Raw genomic sequence first — 27,775 nt, 5'->3', positions numbered from 1 at the left:
CTCTCTCTTTTTTATAAGCCCTTTTTAAGTCCTGGAAGGCCACAATGAAGTCTCCCTGAAGCCTTCTCTTCTCCAGGCTTAACAACCGTAACTCTCTCAGACTGTCTTCATGAGGTTCTCGTGGGCCCACTTCTCAAGTTTTTCCAGGTTCTTCTGAATGGCATCCCATCCTTCTGTCACGTCAGCCGCATTGCTCAGCTTAATGTCATTTGCAAACTCACTGAGGGCGCCCTCAGTCTCACTGTCTGTGTCATTGATGCATATATTGAAGAGCACCAGTCCCAAGACAGAGCCCTGAGGAACACCACTTGTCACTGGCCTCCCCCGAGACATAAGAGCCAGTGACCACAACTCTGGCTGCATCCATCCAGGCAATTCCTTATCCACCAACTAGGCCCCCCTTCAAACCCATGTCTCTCCAATTTGGAGATAAGGGTGTCATGTGGGACACTGTGGAAAGCTTTACAGAAACTGAAACGTAGTTGAAAGTGAGATTCAATTTGTTAAACCTTGGTACAAATACATCTATGTACTATCAATAAAGTATACTTTTATGTAAAGAAAACATTTCCCCCCTTTTATACATACCCACCTGCAGAATATTGCTTAACACTGAAGAGTGGCATTGATGTTGATCAGTTGATGTAACTGTAGGGCCCATGGCAGTACATCGTACTTCTTAATCATTTTGATGGGCTTTCACATGTGTCCTGTAAGATCTAGCTCCTAGCACTTTTATTAATTTTGAATGCCCTTTTATACCTGTAATGTCTTCACTGATTTTAGTAGAAACTCCTAAAGAAAAGGTTTTCCTGCTAAAAGTAAGTCAGAATTCTGGTCCAAATAGCATTACAGTCCAAGGGCTGAACATGGTGTAACAATAAGTCTTTTTCCCATTCCACATGCTGACACAGGGTTTGGGTTTTACAGTAATGATGACAAACTCCCTAGAAAATAAACATGTGAAAGCTGTCAGATATTTTATGGAAATCACATTTTCCTAGCAGCAGGGGGGTACTGATGGCTGTGCATAGAACAAAATTTCTTTGCATTCAGATCCTGAATGAGCCATTTGAACAAGCAGTTACAATCAACATGGATTTATCTTTAATATTCTTGACTATTTCATCCCCAAATGCTCTTTTCTGTCCTTCCCTGATCTTGATGGTTGCTGACAGTAGATGGAACTCAGACAACCAAGAATGGAGAGTAAAATGCTGATGATTATTTAATAATGATACTGAATTTGGGGAAGCAGGGGAAGACTTCAGAGAAGCATTTATGCAGACCAGAGGAACAACCTTTTCAGTTACATCTCCATAACTGCCAGTATTCTCAGGTATCTACTGTCTGGTGGACAGCTGACATACTTTTGCAGCTAGAAGCTGTTGAGTGTTCACAATTCATGTCTCGTGTCTGCTGTGTCAGGTATGGTAGAAGGGCAAGGGGTTACATCATGCCTGCCCTTCAGTTCCTAGCTGCAGTTCCTTCAGCAGTAAGATACTACAAATACATAACAAAATAGCAGCACTCGTGTGCAAATTTTGAAGAAATTCTGGAAACAAAACACAGCTCCAAAGACAGCAAAGGCAGGCTCCTCTGGGCAAACTAACAGGACCAGAGGGGCATGCCACACTTGCCTGCATCTACCTGTGATCACGGAAGATGTAGTAGCAATTAAGAGCTGTAGCATCTATCCTGTCACCTTGTGTGTCCGCAGTCCCGCAGTACAGCAGCCCGCTGGCGGTGAGTGCCTCCCACGCCAGCGAGGGGCTATCGCTGGCTCCCGAAGCCTGAAGCGGGGCCGGCGCGCGTTCATTGAGGAGACAAGCGGTGCCATGGTGCAATGCCGCCGCATACCGGCAAAGACACCCCAGTCATCCTGCGTCAGAGGCCAGAGGTGACAGACACGAGAAGGGTCGAAGACGCTGACGGAGGGAAGCTCCCTCCTGGACAGGCTCTGTCCCGTCCCATCCCGCCTCCTCCCGTCCCGCCCCGCTCCCGGGCCGTGTTCCCACAGGAGGTGGCCCGTGGCCCCCATGGCCCTGCTTGTGGCGCTCAGAGCGAGTTACAAGATCACTCAGAAATCAACCGTAATGACAGCTGAAAGGACCTCCCAGGGGTTGTGGCTGACGATCAGGTGGAAAACATGTCGAAGACGGAGGAGATCATACAAATAACTCGTCTCCTTCAAAGCGCTAAACCCTGGGAACGCTTTTCAGTACAGAAATGTAAAAGCAGAGAAAATGAGGAAGTAGGTGGCACATGAGGAACAACAATGCATCAAAGTATTAATCTGCTGCTAGGTTGGGCAATGAGATCCCTCTGTCACCAGCACAGCCTGAGGGTATGTAAGCCTGCAGCTTGGGTAATGAAGCAAGTACTGAGTCTCAGTCAGTTCTCCCTTTCCCTGTTTTATCGTGTATTACTTTAGCATTGATATGTTGCCGCACCAAACAGAGAGGTGCCCATCAAGTATCTGCCTTGTTTGTGACCTCTGAAGAGTTGAGCTTTTTAACTGCATTCGCAATTTGAGGTACTCGAACCTTCCCCAGCCCCAGGATCCCAATAAATGTCCTTCATAATACTCCACAGCCTGTATAGTATAGTCTTTAAATGCTACACATGGAAATACCTCAGACACCCTACAACCATGCAGCAAGGTCACCCATCAGGTCAAATCTTTGAAGTCAAAGTATTACGTTCCTAGTTTTAAGTGGGAGGTGTCATTGGTATCCACCACGTCACTCCATTATAGCAGATGCACTCTACGCCTTACACCTCTGCAATGTGTCTCTTACAAAGTACTTCTAGTACCTGCTGGGGATTTTGCATATAATTTGTGCTCTCTTTTTTCTTTCTAAAACTAGTATGCATACATTATTTGAAGAAAACAAATACTACTTGATCCTTCACAAAGAAAAGACTGGCATTGTAAAGATACTTTTATATTCATACGGGGTGCTGTTTCTCATTTACCAAGTTTTTACAGTATGGACTGAAGGGAAACTTCTTCTTTAAATAGCACTAAATGAGAGGAATCAGGGTTATATGTGTTATGGGACAAAATCCATTTTAACTAATTGAATTAGATTATTTCAGATATAGTTCAAGATTTACATGTATACTTCTAGGTTTTTAAGATAGCTTGATCAGCATTTTCAAGTAAAGAATGTTTCACCTGGCATACTGAAACTATTCTAGCTGTGGAATAAGAATGCTGATAGGAGATATTAAGAGATTTGGAGGACTATCAGATGGTGTAAGTTTTAACAAGCTACAGTGAAATCAGAATTTATTCAATTTAAAACGTCTCATATTACAACTGTGAAACCAATTCTGTGTAAGCCTTGGTTGATCTTTGCCTCAGTGAGACATCTTTCACATGTATTCTGTTCAGCACATCAGCCCACAGTTTTGACAGCAGTTCATATTTTGTGCTTATAACACCATCAACTGAAAGAATTTCCCAGAGAGCACTCTGAATTGCATCTCCCCTGTCCAAAAGTGTTGCTTCTAACACTAATGCTTGACTGACCTGCAGTAAAAGAATATGAGCAGCTGTGAAGACTCCCTTTCCATTAAAGGTGAGATGGAAAAACCCCAATCACCCCCACCATACACTGATTTCCTCCCAAATGGGAAGCACTGACGAATACACAGACACATGTACCACTGCTTGATCATTCGAGAGTAATTTGGAGATATCTGCAATCCCATTTCACAAGTATCTGGGCCACCAACTTTTGCTGGTCCTTCAGCAGGACTATGACTTCAACAAGACAATTGGACAGTAAATTCATCCCCATGTGTACACAATCTGTCTGTTCCCCAAAAGGCTTTAGGCAGAATCTGAGCTGGTTCTGGGATTTCAACTGCAAGATAGGAATAATCTCCTGACATTACTGAACAGCATATAACACATGGCATACCAAATGTGTTCAAGGGCCTTCTGAGGGTAGGTATCCAGGCAGCTTACACTGATGAAGGTTTGTAACTGAAGGAAAAGGTAACTTTTTAATTTTTGTGTAATTGCTTTTTTTCTTTAAATCAAGCATAGGAAATCCCATGCAAGGAATGACACATAAGGCAAGATTAGGACTGCAGTTGGTGACTGAGAAGGCAGGATGTGCACAAGGTGAGATACAAAACTCACCTGATCATGTAAAATTTTATGATACAAGCTTCATCATACAATCTCAAGTTTTTTAGCTGCAAATGTATCTAAACTTCACCTCCCAGATGTAATAAGGGGAATGTAACATGGGGAATATACAATGTAACAAGGGGAATGTAACTTGGGGAATATACAATGTAACAAGGGGAATGGTAGATCATCTATCAAAAGGTAAAACATTAAGTAACAATTGTATGGCTTTTTGAAAGATGTACAATACAGTTCAAAAGATTTGTAGCTCAAGACAAGAATAATCAGAAACATTCATGGCATGTATGATGAGAAAAGCCAGACTATATTGTCATAATCATCTCTTTTGCCTATAAAAGATATGAATGCCAGAAAGTAAACAGTCCCTATAAAACCATAATGTTCTCCAGAAGATTTTGCCTGTAACATAAAATCTTAAGTCTCTCTTCTCAACAAATGCATCCATAAATGTATGATAGAGAAAAACAGTGTTCTGCTCCCATCTTGAGCTATATAGCCTTGCAAATAAAACAAAAAAAACCGCACTTAAATTCATAGACAGATTTCCTTAAATCAGATGAAGCAAGCAAGTAATTTTAAGTAGCTTTAATAATATTATTCGAGGCTACTTGTATTATACAGAATACTGCCCTGTCCTTGATACAGACATATGCTAATGTATCCCTATTGGCACCAGCTTAAACAGGAATAAGTCACAAATAGGGCTACTGTGGTACACCATCTCCATAAGCACTTCTCTGAGATGGCTGTAGTGGCAATTTTTCCAGTTATGGGTCTGTTGCTTAGTGCATTTTGGCTACTAAATTCTGCATACTGTTGTTACAGTTTTGAAATACCAAATACAGAATGCCCTAACACCCTGACAAAAGCCACTGAAATTCAGAGTTAAGAATGCTGTAAGGTTTACCCATGGGAGAAAAGACAGGAGTTAGTGAATGGAATTTCCCAGTACACATTTACATGTTACTTAAACATGGAATATTTTATAGGGTAGGTCGGTTGCCCTTTAGTATTGCACACTTTACCAGGGTTATCAGCTGACCTGTGACCATGCTATTCAACACTAATAGAATAGTGACACAGGTGAGGACAGATGGAGAATACATGTCAAAAATGCTTATATTTATCCCTATGAATCTATTGTGTTATTTCATGAATTTCAAAAAGTACCCAAAACCACTTACTGGCTTGAAAGAAACAGGCTTTTTCTTATCTCATGCATAAAAGAAATTAATTGGTCTGACTACAATCAGAGATAAAAGTAATTATCAGTGTGTTTTTAATGAATATCACACACAGTGCAGATGTATAAATCAGAGCACAGCTTTACGCTCTTCACTTCATTTTACTTACCATCAGTTCCTATTTCACTTTTAAGGTCAGTACAATACTGGAAAAAACACAAGAAAAGACTGAGTATTGAAGAATACTTCTTAAGTCATTAGTTTTTGTAATTTTAATGGTGTTAGACTTTAGCAAATTTTGAAGTCATAAACTGGTTAGCTTTACAATATTCAAATATTGTTAGTCTTAGAAGACTGCTCATTTGAAGGCTGCACTCTCCCACTCAATTTACAAACTGCCCCTACTTCCTTACACTGATGATGTAACTGCCTTGTTTGCAGTGTCTTGGTCAGGATACAAATACAGTGGGCTCTGTGATGAATTTGCTCTTGGAGGTGGTTGTGTACTAGTCAGTCTTTCAGAATTTCCTGGAGAATTCTCCCTCCACCTTGGACTTGTCTGCTCCTCAGACACTTGCCATACAGATGGGCACGGGGAGGTAAAATTCATGGTAGACCGTGAGAGGTAGTTCTCCTGAAGACCTTCTTCCTGGAGGCACCTGTTTGAAAGTACTTCTTTTTCTTTGGAGTTTCGCCATTTCATCCTTCGATTCTGAAACCAAATTTTCACCTGTTTGCAAGTCAATGAAAGTTTATTATCATTCTTTTCTTTAAACAACTTTGCCATAACAAATGGGGTTTTTTCTTTCCATTCTCTTAGTTTCACATTCCTTCCTTATTCGTTGTTATAGTAGAGATCTGGTGAAGCTAGCTGACTGACTTTATTTGAGGATTTTCTCATCACTATTTACTACAACTGGGCCAAATATTCTCCTTCACTTTCACCACCTCCAACAGGTGATTATTTGGCTTAGACTGGAAAATAGACAGCCCAGTGGCTAAGGCTAGAGCAGTTTCCTATAGCAACATACTTCTAGACAGAAGAGAATTCCCAGAGAAAATTAACATCATCATTAAAAAAACTAAGCCATATTACTAGCGATGTGAAGCCCTCTATTTAAAAGAGGCTGTAAGAAGTATGATTGTCCCTTTTATAAGCATAGCTAAAACCAGCTTGGCCATATAACTTCAAAATGTGCGTGTGACATAGGACACAGGAGTGAGGATTTAAAGACATTTTGTCTGCATGACTACAGTTTTCCAGGAGTTGCCTAGAATCCGTGCGCTTTTGACAGAAAATCAATTTTACAAAAACTTTGAGTTGGAACTCTTTAACACAAGCATTCAAAGGCATTTATGAAATGCTGAGGAAAGCTTGGGGGAATATATATCTAGAAAGTGGTTTTACACAAAGAGAATAAAGGTGAGGGTGATCAGTCAAATTATTCAGATCCTGTTCTATTTTCCCTTAAACATTTGCATTTAGGTCTAGTACTCAGATACCTGACAGGAGGACAAAGGGGCTATGCTTTCAAAGGTTTGAGAATCATCGCCTTAGATGGCAGGTACTGTTCCTCCAGCACAACTGGTCAGAAAACTGAAGAAGTAATGTTCATAGCAACTGTGCTGTTCTTTTCAAGAGGGGAAAAAAAGAGACAGATATCATCTGGTCTATCACTATCATTAAATTATTTACCTGTAGTAGTAGTTATCTGTATATCATGCCATTATTTTTCATTCCCCCAGGCTCTCTTGAATAACATGACCACAGAAAATAAACTCAAGGAAACAACTGTAATATTAGGCATTTGAATACATTTTGGGAAAATTTTAGGCAGCACACTGGTGAGTGCAATTGAGCATTTCCATTAAAATAGTTTTCCTGCAGAGATTATGTTTCTGTTCATCACACTGAGAAACACCACACTCTGCTTATTTTGGTTTATTGTTGCAGTGCTTGCAACGGAGTCAATCAGGTTGCAAGGAATCACTGCAGACCACCAGATCTGACCTCCTGTGCAAAGTGGAGCCAACTGCAAAGTTATATCAAATTGATGAGAGCCTTACCAATTTCTGAAAACCTCCAAGATAAAGATCCCATCACCATTCCTAGACTTTTCTGTCCCCCAGACAACTTCTGCCATTCATGTCTTAAGAATTTTCATTCCTGTTGCACGCAAAGGAACAAAAGTGTGCTATCCCGCTCTTACTCTTTCAAATGTAATCTAGAGGGCTGTGTCTACTCCAGCACCTTCAGAATCCCACCTATCAGCAACTACTATGTTCATTTTCTGCTGTTACGTGCCCTCACAAACTTTTTCCAGTTTCTTTCAGGTTTTGTGCCCTTCAAGCACTTTTCCTTTGTTTTTATCTGCAGCTAGATCAGGCTGAGATTCCAGATAGGGCTATTACTGCTCAGCACCACTATTAATGTACCTGTTCAGTCAGAACAGCTCACTGGAAGCCAGCTCAGACTCATGTGAAAAATCTCATGCAATGTGAATTGGTAAGTAAAGTGGGAGTATTTTAGAAGGTCACCCTAAAAAATTTTTCCTCCTACAGTATCTCTCAGCTCTGAAGATCTCTTTCCTTGTGCAGACAAGTTTCTTTCTGTAGGGATGGTTGCCTGTCTCTTGGGGCAGAATGGTTTCAGAACAAGTGCTGTTGACTGCATTGTCCCTAGCTGTTCATCTGCAAGTGCAAAGGGCACTCAGGAGGGCCCTATGCTCTGTTGTTTTCTGCCTAGATCACTGCCTGTTGAGCAGTGGGATGGAGCATAGTTCCCTACCCCAAAGCTCCCAAGGGGGCTCTGTCAGACAGAAAACAGGAGTCAGAAATGAAATGCAGAGGTCATGTTTCTTCTGCTTTGTATTAAAATGGATCAACCAATTTTTGAATGTATAAATAGAGGAAATAAACCAGGAAACTGTTCAAGCACTCCCTGGTTAAAACTGCCATTGATTTACTGAGGTCTTTGCACCATGGAAGAGCTCAGGGCTGCCCCTGTGCTGTTCAATTTTCCTCCTTCAAAGCCATTTTAAAGATTTTTCCCCAAAAGGACAGAAAGCCACAGATATTATATCATTCCTTACCTGAGACTCCTTTAGACCCAGGTTAAGGGCCAATTTCTTCCTGTCTGTTTTACTAATATACTTCTGCTTCTGAAACATTTTCTCCAAAGCTTTCCTCTGGTCTTCGGAAAAGACAGCTCTTCTTAATATGCCTCTGCGGGACTTGGAGTTAGACTCCTGGGTCAGAAGAGGCAGCACACTTTCCTCTCCTAGTGGAAATAGATGAGAGTTTCCTATAATATCTAGCACATATCAGAGAAACACGTAAGTGCTGTTCATTATAATGCTTGCAGACTCTTGTCCCAATTTTGATTTGTTGGTGTTATAAGTGTGTTGTAATGTTTCAGTCATGTTCATTAAGGACCAAATCCTCATTTGGATCTAGAAGTGTTGTCTGTAGTCAAGAGTCTCTCCTTGACACGGTACAAAGTAAATCAGATGAGTTCATAGAGGAACATTAATACAGAGCTCATGCTACTGCAAAATTTAAATACAGTCAGGGAGAAACTTCTCAACTTTCCTTTGCCTGTCATCATCATTGAGTAAACTGCAATAAGTTTTCCTTTGAGTTTATTTTATCCTTGTGTGAAATGTAAAACCAGATAAAAGTGGTCTCTAATACTGATTCAAAGAAACTAAGTAGGCTTTCTTTAGTTTTTTTAATTAATGAAAGGCTTTCAGAGTGAAAAATTTCTCAGAAAATCCCTGGTCATTCACTTATTCTGGAAACCACAGCAATTTCTTTATTAGAGGATTTGGGGAGTACTTGGACTTACTCCTTTCAGCCTGGATTCTAATCCTTTGACATCTCATAGCAAGTCCAGGGAGGGCAGTTTTCAATGAATCCAATCACATCCCCTTGACCTATGCCTAGAGTGAATCCTACCCTGGAAAACAGCTCAAAGCTGGGGGACAGAGCTGCAGTGGAGAAGTAGAGGTGTTTGCATTGTCCCTTCACTGGCCTCACAAAGAGCACAGAAAACCCAAATCCAGATAAACCTCTTGCATTCCTCACACCAAATAAAATCGAAAGCCATGCTCCCTCTAAGCATATGGTATATGAGGAGCAGTCCCTGGTGAGCCTTGGTATGCCTTCATCACTCCCAGCTTCCTCAAATGCTCACCCAGGGAGCAGGACCAGAGGCCAGTTGAAGAGTGCCCATCACCAGGCACTGGATGTGATAACTGGGGCAGATACAAGTAGGCCAGGAAAGAGCTTCTCTCTGGCTCATAAACCTGTGCCATGGCTATATAACCACTGATACCTGCAATCTTTCTGTAGGAGTGGCAATTCAGACTCTTAAGATGCAAGTTGACCTCCTGTTGTCCACCTCCTCATATACAGGGGCCTAGACTGCTGTCGTAGCTTATAGTTACAGCAGATGGAAAGGTGTGTTGCTGTTCAATTTCTATCAAGGATCTGATAATTTTCATATCAAACCCAATGGCAAATTCCCCATGAAAAGCAGATTCTCTAAAAGACTGCACATTTTTTTGGTGAAAAAGTCTGTCTATTCTAGTCAGCTGTAATGGAGTGGGGGGAGATTAAATACATTTGTCAAAATGATATAGTGCTCTTGAAAATTCTAATTAAATCCAGATGCAGCTTCCACAAACTGTTCCCTGGGGCTACGTCACACTCCACCTTCTGTATATTATACATATATACACATGGATATAATGGCCAGTCTTCGCGAGCGTAGATTTGGGAAAGGTCATTAACCCTTCGAGCCTGCGCAGTGGATTTTTTAGGTGAGACACAGCGTGCGCTGAACTGAGCCCACCCTTTAATCCTGAGGTTCATCTGCCGGGGCCGAGCAAGCTTGGACAGTGGCAGTGAGGTCCCCAGGACGTAGGTTTGTTTAGAGTGACCTTCTCTTAGATGGATTGCCTTACAGGGCTGACGAGCTCCATCTGCCCGGGGGGCTGGGAATCAAACCCGGGTCGCAGCGGTGAGAGTCCTGCACCCTAACCACTAGACCACCAGAGGCCCCACACATGGATATACCTGTCTTTAAATACACACAGAAAAACAAACACACATATACTGAAGATATTGTAGTATCATGATGAGAAACTGAAGTGTATATGTGTATGTATTGCAAAGTTGACTAACTACTTTTGTGGTGCATGTTTGACTGGTTTGATAAGACATACACTACCCCTGCATCCTGCTTCCAGCTGTGACCAGGAGAGAAAGAAGCTGAGCAAGTGTAGAATGATTACTCCTTAAAATACACTGCCACTGTGATATGTTACTGATTTAGAGACCATTGCATTCTGTCAATGCTTTTCTTGAATTTTTCTACACTTCAAGGACTGGTCTTCATATTTGTCCCTCGTAACAGCCTGTGATAAAAAGTAATTATTATGATTTACAATGTTACATCATAAATAATCCTAAATTTATACAGATGCATTTCAATTTTCAAAATTATATCTGAGATCAGATACAAAAATCATAACCTACTGGTTAACGTCCTGATATTTATTACTCAGTGAGATACAGTAAGACTTCATCCAAATCAAAAAAACTATCTGCAGAACAAATGTCAAAATGCCACAATGGAGGTTTCTGCAAAGGGCAAGCCAGGTTCATATTTCTCTGAAGAGTGCATAGCCCCTTCAAGACCCCCACCCCAAGCTCTGATCATGCCCATGAAGCTGGGGGCAAGCTGGGGGTTTTTCTTCCTCAAGCATGTTTTCTCCCTTTCTTGCTCAAATTTGGTGAATTTAGTTATCTTTTTCCAGGCAGTATCTGAGTAGTTTCTGCCAATTTGTCAGCCATTCTCAGGTTTACCGGAAGGTACAGTCTGGCAGCAGAAGAGCTGGCACCTTCTCTCATCCCCACTGCAGGAAGAGAGACACCAGGAAGGGAAAAGGCATAACAGGGCTGGTCCTTGCCTCCTGGCCTCCATTCCACAATGGAGTTGTCAGCCGAGGACAGAGGATGCCAGATTATGTGACCCCTTAAAATTTGTCTTGCCTGGCTGATTGTTAACAGTCAATCAGCAAGGAAACAACCTCCTGCCGGAGCCCCAAGGCACCAATTAATTCCCATACAGGCAGTATGTAGGGTACAGCTTAACACCTGTATTAGACTGACTTAATAGGGAAGCATCTACACACTCTAAGGTACTTAGATGAAAAGATTAACTAAACAGAATTTAATTATGATGCTCACAAGCACTAGCAAACAGCCATTTGGTCAAAAAATTTGAAACTTATCCCAAACTGCCTAGCCTAGAGAATTTTTTTAAGAATAACTCATATTCTAATCCAACTGTTACACAAAAACTAAATTTCATTTTGTGAATTAAAGGATTTTTCACTACAATGGGACAGGCAGTCATTTATATATTTCAACAATTACAGCAAAATTAAATATGTCAGTTTGCAGCTTGTCACTCTGAACATGCATCAAAAGGTTTAGTGTTCTGCTGACATAAATATGACTCTGTTACTAACTATTTCCTATGTTGCTGGTTTGATTTTTGCTTTGCTTTGGGGTTTTTTTTAAGTCTTTCCTTTGTATCCTAATATATAGTGATAAATGTCCTCTTAATCTGTGGAACAATCTTCATTTGCCTTTATGTCAGAGACCACCTTGAAGGAGCAAGTAAAAGCTTTAGTCATGGTTTCCATTTTTTCATTAGAATTCAATACATTCTAGTTTAATGGACAATTAATAGGTCACTTCCAAAATAGTAGTGCATCCGTCCTGGTTAATAAACAATCCCCACAATTGATAATGGGCCTATGTATTCACCAAGTCCCTGTATACACTCAGCTCATCCACTAAATCCCTTTTCAGGTAGACAGGGTTATATGGGAAGATGAGCTAGAATGAGTCTATAAAAGTCAGTTTCATTCACTGCTTTATTTTTCAGTCAAGTGCTTTAAATGGTGTCCAGAAAATCCCTTGGAATGTGAGACAGGAGAAAAGACTGGCACATAGAGTATTGCTTTATGGCCATACAAAAGGGCAACTGACCCTTGCCCAGGCCTTTTCAATGTGAAATGGTTCCTAAAGTTCATCTGCACAGTGAAAAATTGTGGTGAGGTCGCGTGTGGATGAGTAAAGTGAAAGTGGTGATTGGTCATGGTGCTGTCAGCCATTGTGGGAGAGCCGAGGCCATGTAAAACGCTCTGTGGGAAAGTGTCAGCCCCCTAAAGAGGTGCTCAGAAACTTGCAGCTCATTAAACTGCCAGCATTTGCTGCCTCACTTGTCAAGAATCATTCAACTTAGCAACTGCCCTTCTGAAACATTCATAAAAAGCATGTACTTAGGAAGGGTTTGAATGCAACTGTGATAAAAAAGTATATGCTAGAGCACGTATAAGCTCCAATTTTCATTTGGATTTGACACACGATTTGTGCTGCTGTTTTGAAGAACAAGGAAATGCTCCTTCTGTTTGTACTCCTGAGCCATAAATATGTAAAATTATGACTGTTCTTACACTATGGTAGGCAATCTTCCCAATCAAGGTTAAATTTGGGTTTGGATTAAATGGAAGTGCATTCCAGGTCTTAATCCTGAACAGATATTGCATGGTGGTCAAAATTCTTTCCAACCTACTTCTTCAATTTTTTACATTATGATTAAAAAAGAAAAACAAATTAAACATGCACACATTTGACTGCTGCAAAAAGAGTTACTTGTATTTAAATAATGCTAGGGCTTCCTGAATCACAATTTGTCCCTAACAAACATTAAAATGCAGCACACATTTTATGATCCTTCAGCTCTTTCTTATTTGCAAACGTTTATTGACACCGATTTTTAGAAGAGTTACTGATTTTAAAGAACTGTTTCTAGCAAACTGAAAACAAGGAGCTTTCCTAGGTTAGCTCTGTCTCAGTGTCTCAATGCCATTAGAAACCTCTCACAATTGCTCAGTGTACTTAAGTTTGATAAATCTTTGGAAACCCTCTGAATAGGATTGCTGTGATTTTACGAAGGAATTAGCCGCTGCCATTGCATCACCAATTAGTTTTCCAGAACACATTAAATCCTGCTGCTTTGGTTTACAGAATAACTCAAGCATTACTGATGAAGCATAAAAACTTACTTGGAAAAGCAGTGGGGGATGCAGGGTGCTGACAGGACCCACCACAGCATGCTGAGTAGAATGGCGGGGCTCGGAGAAAAACGTGTTTGGAAAGAGCTGAAAGGAAGGATAGATCTAATTGATTATCCATTGAGTTTAGGTGATATTCATAACAACAGTCCTCCAAAAAGTCAGTGTGTAAAGTCCTGCCCCACAAATTCTTTTTCCTTTTTTCAAGATGGTGATATTTTTAAGGCAAACAATGATAAACCAAGTAATTGCTCTTTAATTTAGCAAACTTATTTTACATGTGTAGCTTAGCTATAATACACAGAACTCTCAATATATTTATCATAAGAATGAAGCTCTGCAGATTTAAAATTTGCCTCTTTAATTGGTGTAATTATGGATTTTTTCCCTAAATATTGGTATTGAACACATTGTTTCAATAATGTTGTTGAAATAATGAGTATAATGAATCTGAAAAGGTTATTTAAAATAACTCTAGTAAGCATGACATCCTAGAAAACAAAATCAGTTTGTATTCCAATGATGTTAACAGTGCTCAAACCAGTAACATCTTCAATAAGAAACCTTTATGAATAAAATGCCATAAGATGAACCAGCTGAGTTCTACAGGCCCAAGCTATAGGGCCTGATGGTCAGCTTAGTCTTGCTGGAAAAGTGCTCTAAATTTAAATAAATCAAATGCTAAAGAAGGCTATGTTTCACACCATAAAAAATTGCAAAATCAACCCACAGAATTAGATAATACTTGGTAAAATTTTTATGCATTTTTTTTAACCAATGAATCAAAAGTCTCTGTTATGTCTAAAAAGTGCTTCCACATCTTGGAAAGGTCTTTATTATCCACTAATCCTTTAATTTTCTTCCGTAAGGCTGATAGGCTTTTCCATTAAGATTAATTACCTTTCTGCTTGTACTAGTCAACTATGAAAAATGGAGTGTTTTTTTCTTTTGAAAAAAGATGCATCATGCTTGCTAGAACTGTACACTCGCGAAATGTGATCAGCATCAAAACATTTACATCACTCTCCTCATTTAGTTTAGGGAGAAAATAAGTGGTTCTAGACCCAGTCCTGTAGTTGATCTCTAAAAATAACCTGATTAATTTTTTTTTTAAAAAGAAGTTATTGCATACTCAAGTAAAAGAAACAAGAAATCAATAATCAGGGAGAAAGGTAGATAAATAGGTAAATGTCTAAGCCATGCTGCTAATTTTTAAAGGTTTTTCAACTGGAATTAAAAATAAAGATCACTCACAATTAGGTTCCCCAGTATATATTAGGGCATTGAAATAAGTTTTCTGACCATTCAATTTGCTGTTATTCCAGAGCAATAAACTATTACTGGAAAAGTCTAATGCTAAACAATTTTTAAAATATTTACTTGCAATTGCTGATAGATAAGCATTTTGTCAGTATAGGTTTTCATTGAAACTTTGCTGTCTGTAATGAAATATAAATATACTCCAAGAGAAATTAATTGCCTATTTTTGAGACATATGCTTGCAAAACATTTACAAAAATGAATGAATTATATCAGGCATTAGTATTCTAAAGCTTCTTTTCCACAAAAGACCATCAAATGTGTAACCATGTCCTTAGAAACTTAAAATAGTCAAGAATGTGCAGCCAAATATTACTTATCTTATGTATCCAAGGGTGTAGTGTCTAAGCTGGAAAGGACTCTACTAACTCTAGAAGCACGGGAGCTGCAGAAGATAAAGACCTGCCAGATAAAAACAGCTATCCTCCTGGACACAAGAACTCATTACTGACAATATCTTTTATCTGCTGCAGTTCCCAAAATCCCAAGTTAAGAGCTTTCCCTCCCTTCCTTGGAAGACACATTCCTCATGCCATTATCAAGTTTCCCTTACAGTCAGGTAAAGCTCTCCACTTCTAAAAGTACAACTTAGTATACGGAAGGTGCTATACTCCATTCCTTTGCTTCCTTTTCAAATGTCTTGGATATTCCTTGTTTGCCATAATGCCCTATCCCCTTTAATCATTGTTCCAGCACCTTATTCATACCATACAATTTTGGGCAGAACTGTTGGCTTGTCCTTGATATTCCCTGTTGTGGCTTCTCAACTCTGTCTATCTCCTTGCTCTGTTTTGATAATGTCATGCTCAAAATGGTATGAGATATATCCAGGAGACACTTGGATAAATTGAACAAGCTATTACTTCAGATAGATAGCATGCTCCTACAAATAAAGACAGGAATAGGAAGGGACAGGTTTCCTCCATTCACTAAATCTCTCAACAAGGAAGCTGCTAGCATAAAGGTCTGAAGATGGACCAAGGTCAAAACTTGAGACACTTTGCTTAAGCAAACTCCGAACAAGCAATATATTTCCATGGAAGTTGCTGGTTGCTCGCAATGATTCAATGCACTAGCAAAGCATCATGATGCAAACAGCAGAGATTTTTGGCACTAATTCTGCTCAAGTCAACGGAAATCATGAGTCTGGCTTTCTTGGGCATTTTACTTAATTCCTTCAACCAACTGCTGTCTTTTCTGCCTGCATGGCACATATCCCTTTAAGGCAGAATATTTGCTTAAGAAATAAGATGCAGGAGATATCTTCATGTAACTCTGAATTAAGACATTCCTGAGACCACTTCTCAAGACTGATTTAAACTAGACCCTGAGGAATTAACAATGCCATTATGTCTCTCTAAGTCTATAGCCAACATGTATAGTATGTCTAGTTCATAAACTTCTTTAATGTGCTCCAGCTACCAATACACAAGTGAAATCTGTATTACTTATATCAAACTACATCCCTAGGTCAGGTCTACCGAAGCTGTTGCACTCAAAACAATGTTTAGCGGTTATACAGAGTTACATCAGTAAAAAAAAATGACACAATACAGAGATACTCAACGCTATCTTGGGAGTTCTATGTAGAGAAAAACGTTAATGCTTCAACCTAACATATCCAAGTATATTTTTTATCTTTGATAAAAACAACACAAACTATTCATCACATTAAATGGCTTCCACTACCTGCATGAACCTGCATTAACAGAATTAAAATTGTTCAGAGAAAAATTATATATTTTATATATATGCATTTCAGAATTATGAATGACACAATACCTAGCAGAGCTGAGGACAAAGCACTGCCTATGCTTTTTTTTTCTCTTCACGTATCTGATGGCAATGCTACCAATAATTGTTGGCCAAGAGACCTAAAGCAAACCTTGTTTGCTGTTCACATAAGGCTGAAAATTGCTGAAATGTCAGCATATTAGTTTTGTATTTTTTAGGCCAGAACGAAATACACAGTAACCAAAAGGCAGCTGTTGCTCCCAAACATGTATAGTAACATGAACTAGGGGCCAAAACCTAATAATTTGAATTCAGGATACTTATGTTTTTTTCTGCTTTGCATCTCCATTCCATAAAAACTGAGATTGTGCAGAACTAAGTGTTTCACAAGAGTCAGTCTTTACAGTTTTAACATCACACATGCATGAAAACAAAATATCAATGTATGCTATAGGTGCCTTTTGGCACTCCGAAAATTGTACAATATACCTTAAAACAAAATGTACTGGATCATAAATACAAAAGGATTAAATATCTAAAATAAAACAAATATTTTTTCTTACCAAAGATAAGTTCTTTTGACACTGTTGCTGCACGCAAAATTTTAGTAATAATGCTCACTACATTCAGCTTTGTGAATAGAAATCATTTTACAAACAGACAGTAAAATGATACTAAACAAGTAAACGGACCTCAAGTTCACCTACTGCTAAAACTCAAGGGAGCAGTTCAGATACTGATTTTAAAATATACTGCCCAGTCTGAAGATATTCAAAAGCCCTTCCATTCTAAAAAATCATACTGACAGTGGGATCAGAAGTCTTTTTTCCAACTATCCACCATTTTGAGAGTAAGGTTCCTAAGTACAACTCAGTTCAAACAGATATGTAACATTTAAAATCGCTTATTATTAAAGGCACTGTTTGCTTTCCCTAATTCTACTGTTGCGAAGTAACTCAGAAAATAGTGTAGCCTATAACTCATCAAGAAAGGGGGAAGGGGTGAAGGGAAAATGGCAACTGAGGAAAAGTAACTGATGGTAAACTTCTGATACTACCCATACAGGCTCGTTCACTGCACACGCTCCTTGTCAGCTGGGTTTTTTTTAAAGATAACTGATAAAAATGTGGTATTTACCTGTGAAGAGAGATGGAACACCTCCAAAGAATGATTCAGAAAACTGCCTACAGCCAGCTAACAAGAAACAGGAAGGATGGGACCAGAGACCTCAAGCTGCATGAACACTTTAACTCTCAAAATATTGCTAAGTCCACACAAGCTGCTTTTCACAGTGATGCCAGGCTCCAGCCTTGGCAGGAATATAAAAAATATTATCAGTAAAATTATCAAATTTCATCTGAGAACCTTGGATGGCTTGTGCCCACAACGTGGGCACAGATAAACTGCAATTTCCTACCTACATCCATTCTTGGCAATAATTAAAGCAGGCTTTTGCAAAGCTGCAGGAAAAGTTTCACATCATGAAGAGCTTCCTGCAAATAGTCCAACAGTGGCTCTGCCAGCTTAGCAGTCCAGCTGAGCCACAAGCTCAACTACTGAACCACAAGCCCTGGACCTCACAATGAGTCACAGCTCTGCCCCTAGCAGTTACTGTGTTTAGAGTGCAATATTCCAGCAGCAGTTGTGCACCCCCTAAAGCATTACAACCAGCTGAAGGGGAGCCCCTGGCCATGAGAATGGTGCAACAGCCACTGCCATATCCCACCAAAGGCAATCATCACCACATGGACCTGGCAAATACTACAAGAGCCTGTGGTGCAGCACCCCTCAGAGCTGGCTTTCCTGCACTCCCAAGGTCACTGCCTATTTGGTTCCCATTTATTCCTGTAAACCACAATTGCATGAATGCTCAAAGGAAGTCGAGCCAAAAGGGCAGACCAGGGCAGCATATGCAGATCAGTTTTAAAATACTGGCAAACATTCACAGAAAGGGTTTTGAAGTTCAAATATATATTTCTAAATCCTACCCAAAGGCAGATGCTAGAATCGAGCTTGCACTTTTATGCTGCGTCTTGGTGGGGCTTTCAAAAATTGGCAGAGTAGCCCCCCAAAAGGGCTTGAAATGTGCTAACAGCATGATAATAATTTCCTTAAACCTACAGAAATGTAATGGCCAATTGTGTCACGGTGTGGATTACCTGAAACCATGTCAATCACTGTCAATTTTCAGTGGCATCATTCATATGCCTTACTATTAGGGCATAATTTGCTGTACATGTTTTTCTCCACCTGAGGAAACACAGGTGCCTCAGGCTGGTGTCAAATCTCACCTCTGTTACAATCCAAAGCAACAACCAAACCAAACCATCATTTGCCAAAGACTCTATGGGTCTCACAGTGTCAGCAGTAACGGTGGCTTTCTACACAGCCTTGCTATTTAGAAGAAAGAAGGGGATCTGGAAAGCTGTCAGAAACAACCAGCCTTGTTTCTGACTTTGCCCTTCTCCGATATGCCCATGCACTAGTGTGCCCCAGCACTTTACAAGTACCAGTTCTTGTCAAAAGGGGCATCACTGTCACTTCTCTGTCTAAAAGTCCAATGTACTGCCTAAGCTCCTTGTCTAGGCCTCCTGTACAGTCAATGAGAAGAGATAAGTAGCTCTACATAACAATTCACTACCTTAAAACAGACACACAAGAAGGTAAGTTGTGTTGTCCTCTGGTGGTATCTCTCTGTACTGACTATAGATTAGACACGACATTTACTTTTCATTAAACAGCTGAATTACCATGACATTCTTTTTATCCTTCATAGGTAATGTCAAAAAAATACAATCATCTGTACAGCCACAAAGACTCTGTAAAAAATACAAAATTCAGCCATAAATGCACTAAAACTATTTTCTTACATTTTTAACATACTACAATTTGCTTAGAAATTATTTCCTCAAGCACAGCAAAATTAGGGTGCAAGAGGACAATTCATTGTTTTTTCATTGTTGCAGCCCTAATTCGAAATCTCACAATAGACCAAAATGCACTGTTTATTCCAGTGGTATGCACCGATTAGCTAAAATTTCCTACCTGGACCAGTCTTTACTTGTTGCAGTATTGCTAGCTCCAACCAGACAGAAGTCTCAAAATCAGTGAAACATTGTTAGAATGAGAAAATAACAAATGGTGAATTCTTTTTACTTTGTGTTTGTTTGGGTTTTTTTAAACACGTGAGGTTTAAAACAGGTTTTTGCCCTTTTATTATTTTATTTGTAAAAGGAAATACTTCTTAAAGTTGAAATTTGAGATATATTCACATAGTCACAAGATTTCAGGGGTAGGGACTTTAACAAACAACACCAAATTGTTCAAGAGGAGGAGGTAAAATCCTCAATATACATACAAAATACCTCAAGAAAAGTACGTCCTATAACTGCAGAAAAAGGCAGCCTTTGAAGAGAAATTTTCACAAGCTTTTCAGCACAAACCAAAGGCCACTTCTCCAATGTGTCAACTCACCTCCAAGAAACACAGCCCAGGTTACTGAAAATATTTAGGTGCCTAACTTTATAAATATCAGGGTGTATGTACCTGACATTTGAAACAGCCTCCAATTGCTTTATATACCTGCAGTTGTTTGGAAAAAAATACCTGCCTCCTGCTATGGGTCATGACTGACCACAAAAGCACCATCTAAAACATTAGATTAAGAGTTATTTTGCAGAGCTACTTTATATAAGAATGCATAACACTTTCAGTGGGAAATGGAGGCAGAGAACTTACCTTCCAAAATTCAGGGGAATTTGTTAACACAAAAAAATCACAGTACAATGAAACCTGAAATCTCCACTTGAGGAGAATTTGCCTGATGAGATTAATCCTTATCACAATCACATGTTTTCTAAACACATGAGGAATATACTACAAGATTTCAGAAGACCAGCTCATTCTGCAATACAAAACACATTTTACAGAAGTTAATTCACTAACTGTAGGCACGATTGATTCCATGGCTTCCCCTTGGTGAATTGCTTTTATACAAACTCCACTTGTCTTCCTGGTGCAGCTCTGAGATCTTCTGGAAGTGATTAAATCTTGCTAAGGACCGAACTCAGGATCCCCTTCCTTTTTCAGAGGCAAGAGCTGCCAGAGCAAGGAGCATCATCCAGCCAATGCTCATACTCCCTGCTGAGCATAGACTGCCAGACTAGTGGCTGGGTTGGAGAGTAGCTGGCACTAGTCTAGCTTTGGCAACCTTACAATGAGAACAACAATTTGTCCTTTAAAAGACATTTTGCAGCCACTTTTAAGATATGCTGGGCATCCCAAACCAATTCTATTAAATGGCTCACAAAGTTAACTGGAAGCAGGAAAAGTGCTGAAAAGAGTCTCTGATTTCTGATACTTACAGAAACTTCTTTGCCTCCAAAGACAAACTTTTAAAACAATAAAGGTGCCTCAGCGCTCCTGACAACCACAGCATAAGAAAAGATGCCAAATAGATCTCCCCACCCTAAAGAAACCTTCTATCCTCAGAAAACACCAACAAAACAAGAAAATCCTAAGACTTGTCAGTCAACTTGCTGCCCAAGTTAGAGGGAGCCAAGATAAAACACTGGTCTCTTTCCTGCCTTTTATATTACTGAAAGTTAGTGTTACATGTCGCTTGAGGACACATCCTGGCTTGAAATCAATAACTAATAAGCACTAATTCACTAAGAAGGGGATCAAAGTGAAAGAAAAAAAAACCACTTAACTTCAGTAATTTAATTATTTCCTGGTTGTCATAAAGGAACATAAGAGATTTTATTAAAAATAGCCAATAATTGAGATTTGAATCAATAAAAATTGATTCATATAGGTATAACTTTTATTATTAGGATAGAAATGCTGTCATTACATGAAAGGGAAAAAACTGCTGGTTCAAAGAGTTAGCCTGCAGAAGAAGGCTTGGTTTAATCTCCCTGAAATGCTACCCATTTTCTGTACTACCTTAGGCAAGCCACCTCATTTCTTTTTGCTCCAGCTTCTCCTCAACACAGTAGAAGTCTCTCCTGTCTCACTAGCAAAATGTGATGATAAATACATCAAAATGTAAATTACCCAGATGTTACAGAAAGAAAAGTTACATCTACGGTATAGATGTTTATTATTATAAATCAAATTTATGTTTATTATATACTGTTTCTAATTGATTTCTTCTATGTTATATGCACTGTCCTGCCTTCTGTTCTACTGTATTCTGATGCCTTAGGCAAAAATCCCCTAAGCTAAATTTTTCAGCAGATTTCACAATGGAATTATCTCACTGTTATGTTTATTTGTTTTGTTGCATTTTTCAATTTCCTTTCTCTGTTAATTTATCAAAATGACAAAATTAAACCCAAAAGCCTGATTCTTTCCACATATGACCCTATCCATGGGCATAGCACTAATGTAAACCACTTACTGTCATCCTCCACCAGGGCAAATTATATGAGAAGAGCAGAGATTTTCAGAAAAATTATTTCAGGTAGCAGAGTAACTTTGCATTTCCCAGGGAGGTCACTCTGCCCTGGTGCCAGACAATAGTTGCAGAAACCAAGTAATGAGGAAATATGTGGGAGTGGACCTCACAGCACCTGTGCTACAACAGACAGCACCTCAGCAGCCTCTGGACAATTTTTCTATGTCAGAACACACTGAAGAAAACTGTCAAGTCTTCTAATTATCCAGAAGATAACAACAGGACTGGAGTACCAGGGACTAAAATCCAAATTAGCAAGTAGCAATTGAGGACAGCACTGGCACTTCAAAGCACGGTGCAAAAAAGTTTGTGGGAATCCCAAGCTGGTATAAATTGAAATACCATTGCAGAAAGTGAGTTTATCATGGAGCATTAATGTTCCTCCTGTTTTTGCTTCTTAAGTTTCACATAAAACATGGTTGTACTCTTAAATGAAAATAAACTAAATTAATTTAAAAAACCCTACGATTTGATTACATTTCATTTTTAAAATATATGTAAACATGTAAAGTAATGATTTTAATATTTTATAGACAACATAAAGACAGTCATTTCAAGTGCACTCATTAGATGATGTATCTAAGACATGACATGTGTTGAGTACTTGTTCAGATTTTGATTTTGCAGAATTCAAAATAGTCATGTAGATAGGCACTTGAAATATCCAGCTAAATCCTCTGAAACCTGTAAATTATGGGAATGGAAACTTGTTGATACAACTCTGTTGTTGAGGAGTTACAAAAGGAAAAATTGCCATGACCAGATGGCCCAAATCAAGAATGCCATCCCACCTGGTCTCCTTTGCCACAATGGATAAGAGTCTTCCAGTTTACAGAAAGAATAAAGAATACATTCTTTAGCACTTCTATGGAGTTTTAAATGGTATCCTAAAATGGAGTGCTTTCTTTATGCCTTTCCTTGGTAGGTGCTGTAGATACATGTAAAAAAGTTCAGCTTATTCAGTTCAGTCCCTGGCGTAATTTTAAATTTCTTCCTTTCTGAGAGCTCTTGGTGACCTCACCAGAATCTGGGACTACACGAGTAATTTAAATTACTGTTCCCAAAAAGTCTGATATTTTTTCAGTTGTCCTTTCTATTGCCTTTTTTTTTTTAATTAAAACCCCTAGGTTATGCCAAGAGAGTTTATTAGGGGACTTTTAGTCCCTGCATAACCTAAATTTATGAAAGTTCAGAAAGATTAAAAAAAAAATTTACTTTATCATGTCCAATAGTCTCATTAAAGACTTGGACAAAGATTTTCCAAAACACTACGTCATTTGGGGGCTTCAAATAGGAAAGAGTTGATTCATAAAAAAAAAAAAAAAACAGGGAAAAAAAATCAGTAAATAGTCACAAAAATCAGTAAATTAAAACTCCCTACCTAGTATGAATTCCTTGGTTAAAATATCTTCACCAGTCCCTGAAAGCTAAAATTCTTGTTCTGACAAAACACTCTTTTGCCCTATCACTGCAGAAGCAAGAAATATAACACACAGCCTGGTCAGCCCAGCCTTACTCTGAAATGCAAGTGTCTGGTCTGAGCACTTTCCCCAGTGTACACCTACGCTAGAGAGAAGACATCCCTAGCAAGCACAAACTCTGCTTCAGCAGTTCCAGTCTAATTTGAATTTATGAAAGTTCAAACACCTAAGGGTCCTCATCACTTTAAGACATGCAAGTCAGATCAGAATCAGCAGATCCCTGTTAAAATATAAAAATAAAAAAGTCATTGTTGCACGTGTACTGTCACAGAAGAACTTGTGCACAATGCACGAGGAAACCTAGTCTTTCTCCCTGATCAAATTTAAGAGCCTGGTGCTTTTGCCAAAATCACTGGGAGCTGTGGAATCAGAGGATTGGACTCCAAATCACTAGGTCTGCACCTGCCACACTTTTAGTACCACTACAGGCAAATCAAAGAAAGAACTAATCCTGGATGCAAGTATTTGAAAAACCTGACATTCAGAAACTTCTGTAATAACTTACCTACAGCTTTTCTTTTTTTTTTTTTAAATTTACCTTTAGCAATGAAGAGTGCTGGGGCATCTGCTATCTCTCCCTTTACAAATAAATGTAGCATTTTCTCTAGAATGTTTCTTTCAAGGGGAAGATAAGGGGAAGGCAGGGGGAGACCGGAGAATATGCACTTAATTCCAGGAAGATGATACTTGTCCTGTTTCCTAGCCTGGCCTATAGTTGGTTAAAGCAAACATGTTTAAATAACTGATATGCTTAAGATAACACTTACTGGCACCTGAGGTCTGAAACATTCAGAAATGTTAATATACACTTCGACTCTCTCCTGTCTACCTTTAAAGTACATCATGCTAAAGGATCAAAAACTGCTTGCAGAAGAGTTTGTAGGATTTAATTGAGGTAAAATTACCTTTGAGAAGAAAACAACTCTTACTTCTGCTTCCAAAAGAAGCCTTTTGGTTTCACACCTTAAAGACTTAATTCAGTAAACCCGATTCTTCTTGTCTGATTTTCATTTTAAGTACATTTAAAATTGCATGATCATAAATAAAAATTTTAAAAATACCACACAAGATTGGAATAAATCGATATATTATAACAGAAAGGCAAAATACAATATAGATGGCGAATCTAATATCTAATTTCATGAATTAAGTTTGAATACAACTTCAATCGGTTCCATGACTGACAGAAGTGCGCATTTTTTAAAATACTTTATAACGTTACTCATGCCCAGACAAAATGTATTTGTACGGAAACTGGCACGTTCAAGAAACAAAACGTGTTTTGTAAACCTATTTGTTTCCAGTTCAATGACAGCGGTTCCTGCGGGCCCCCGGCGGCGGGGAGCTGGTCCCATCGCCCGGCAAAGCGCTGGCTCTCAGTGTGAAACCGGGCCGAAGGGCTCATGACGGACCTTTCACACCGCTTAAAGTCTTTTTTTTTTTTTTTTTTTTTTTTTTTTTTTTTTTTTTTTTTTTTTTTTTTGTTTCTCGCCAAAAGTTCCGGAAAACTGCCTGCTCTGCTTGGATTCATTTTCATTTTGGCTGGACGAGCATGGTCCTTCACGCCCTGCTGTCCCCCAGACACAGGGCACTTGCCGAGTGGGCTGTCGCCTCCCCAGCTATCGCCATCCGGGGGGGACGGGACCGCTCAACTTTCTCCCAAAACTTGGGATTTGAGACCTTCCCGGCGCGCCTGTTGGCGGCGAAGCTTTTACCACCCCTTGAGGCTGCGGGATGAGACCTGAAAAACTGCGATTAAGGGCGTTTAGCAGCACCCGACGCTGCCATCGCAGGTCTCTGCGGAGCACGCCTGCACCCGCAGGTGCGCCGCCCGCCCGGCCGCACTCGAAAGCCGCCGCCCGGCCGCCCGCATCCCTGGCCCCCGCCCGCTCCTCGGCGTCCCGCCGCCGGCGGCAGGGCGAGATCCCCGGCCTGAGCTCCGAGGCAGCTCTCGCCGCAGGGAGGGCGCCCCGGCGGCACGGCACCCAGCGGGGCTCGGCTCCTAGGACCGTCCTGGCCGAGCCCTCGGGAAGCCCCTCTGTGCCTCTCGCCGGCGGCGGGACGCGGGAAGGGGCTGGCGCTCACCTGTGGCTGCCGGCAGGAAGACGCCACCTCTCTCCGCCGCCGGGGCCCGCGCTGGCGGGCGGCTGCCGTCCGCCCCGGAGGGGTTAAGCACTTGGAAAGCCCATCTTGTCGGGAAGGGAGCCCCTGAGGGACTGATTTGTTCCGCCGCGGGGCACAGCTTGAGGGGAACGGGGCTGGCGGGGAGGGGACGGAGCTGGGCAGGGCTCGGCGGCGCCCCGGCCCGCAGCAAGTTCTCGATGAGAAAACTTTTGCCCAGGTTGCCGAAGCCCGGCGTCGCCGGCAGGTTGAGGAGAGCAGAGGAGCCCACCAGGTCCCAGTACAGGGCGCTGGGCAGCATAGCGAAGGCTTCTACCCCCTTCGCCCTGCCCGGCCCGGCCCAGCCCGGCCCGGCCGCCGCGGCCCCTCACTGGGCTGGGACGGGGCGCCGGGCTCCGGGGCCGGGCGGGCTGGCGGGACGCCTCCCCGAGGGCTGCGGGGAGCGGAGCGGAGAGCTCGGCGGGGCTGTCCGTGGAGACGCGGCGCCTCTGCGCCGGGCTGGAAGGTGTGTCCAAGCGCATTCATTATGTCAGCCGGGGACGAGGAGTGATGGACGCGGCCAACAATGCTGCCTTGCCCAGCAGCCCCCCGGGGAAGGGGGGTAGGGCGGGAAGCTGAGGTGGCTGTCCCGCGGTGCCCGGCCCGACATGGCGGCGGAGCGGCGCCTCCCGGCCAGGGGCTGCACCTGTGTGGAAGGGACGGGAGGGCAAGGGAAAGGCCGCTGGCCTTTGTCCCAGCGGGGAGGTGGCTCCGGTGCTGGCCGCGGAGAGATCATGTCGACCTAATGATCCCATGAGGTAATGGGAAGATAGTCATTAGCTCACTCCCTCTGGGCATTTTTATCTGGCCTTTTTTTTTTCCTTTTAGTTACCCACCTCTCGAATACATGCTGGGTTTTCAACATTTGTCTTAATAAATCTGATTAAGATCATCACGGCACTGTTAATCATGTTTTCCTTGAAATGTGGAACGATGCTTTGTGCAGGCATAAACATTCTTTGTCAGGGGTCGCTTAATACATCTCTACTTCCTTGTGTGTATTCTTATTTATTTGCTTACAAACGATGAAATGCGGCAAAGATGTCTCATTTTGCAGTTCAAACACAACACACATACAGAAAGTTAAAACTGGGTGCTGTTCCCAAAGACCTGAAAGCATCTCCCTGTTTTGTAGAGAAATACTTTTACTTCAAAGCAGCTGTTTGTCAGTCTGGGGATATTCCCTGCAAGATCCTCTGGAGCAAGCACGTCCCTTAGTTTTGTATAGTAGCAGAGGCATAATCTCTTGGACATCAGGGTAGTTCAAAGCTAAAGCTAGCTGGACAAGTGGAATCATCTGTGCCCTCAGATGGGAAATGGGAAGGATGACTTAAATGCTATGGCACTAAGGAATACCTTGGGAAGTGTAAATTAGGTGTTTGGATGTCCCAAGCTTTCCTTCACATCCTTGAGTGGGTTGGCCCTGCTACAGTTTGGGCACTTACTCCATTGGCATTAAGATGTTGTTAGCTGTGGTGAATAGGAACCTAAGAGTTGATGAGTGCTTCATGCCAGGGACCCATGGAGTCTGACTATTTGTCTTACAGCAGTGGCTGTAAGCTTGAAGAAGAATAAGACTCAGATGAGTCTGATGTTTTGCCCTGCTACATTTCCATTCTCTATCTGTTCTCAGCTTAAACAATTTCCACAGCTTGAGCACTTGTACTTACAAATCTGAAGGCGTTCATCTGAAGATATTAATGCAAGTATTTTACCTATGAGCGTTTTAAGATTGGGTTGCCTCTTGCCACAAAAAATGACAGAATCTAGCCTGTTGTGTCCCAGAGTACATCTGAAGGTACTATGCATCATTGTAATATTAAGCTGCAGAAATACATATTTATCATGTTTTTAAGGGAAAGAAACAAGTATTCCCAGGACAGCACATTCTTTTGAGCATTGGAAGTAGCTGCCTTTCCAATTACCCCTCGAGAATTTATTCACACTTAAGGATTTACTCTGTGTTTCCTTTCACTGATCAAGTTCTCACAGAGTTCCCAATGGCCTGAGACATTGAAAACCGTAATTCAGCAGTTGGGAAAGTGGAGTTAGTCCATCCAGCTGTGCTGCATGAATAACAGGTGTTCAGCAAGGAAAAGATGGTTGTCAAAGAC

The 27,775-nt window shown here is 40.8% G+C and overlaps 1 protein-coding gene across 2 annotated transcripts; it reads right to left on the bottom strand.

The window, feature by feature from the left end:
* Positions 1–4,738: 4,738 nt before the first annotated feature.
* DBX2 (developing brain homeobox 2) lies at positions 4,739–25,988 on the bottom strand. Of its 2 annotated transcripts, none has more exons than XM_017829153.1 (4): positions 25,587–25,988; positions 13,497–13,592; positions 8,445–8,632; positions 4,739–6,082 (listed from the first exon to the last, which is right to left on the bottom strand). In XM_017829153.1, the coding sequence occupies exons 1-4, from the start codon at positions 25,921–25,923 to the stop codon at positions 5,762–5,764; spliced, it is 942 nt and encodes a 313-aa protein (XP_017684642.1). In that variant the 5' UTR covers positions 25,924–25,988; the 3' UTR covers positions 4,739–5,761. The 2 variants fall into 2 exon arrangements, with proteins under 2 accessions (XP_017684642.1, XP_017684643.1); XM_017829154.1 differs by having other exon boundaries at positions 4,739–6,064; positions 25,587–25,976.
* Positions 25,989–27,775: the final 1,787 nt, after the last annotated feature.

Source organism: Lepidothrix coronata, unplaced genomic scaffold (assembly GCF_001604755.1).
Source record: "Lepidothrix coronata isolate B3197 unplaced genomic scaffold, Lepidothrix_coronata-1.0 Scaffold159, whole genome shotgun sequence".
Lineage (NCBI taxonomy): Eukaryota > Metazoa > Chordata > Aves > Passeriformes > Pipridae > Lepidothrix > Lepidothrix coronata.
This window is presented reverse-complemented; position numbering and strand designations above follow the sequence as displayed.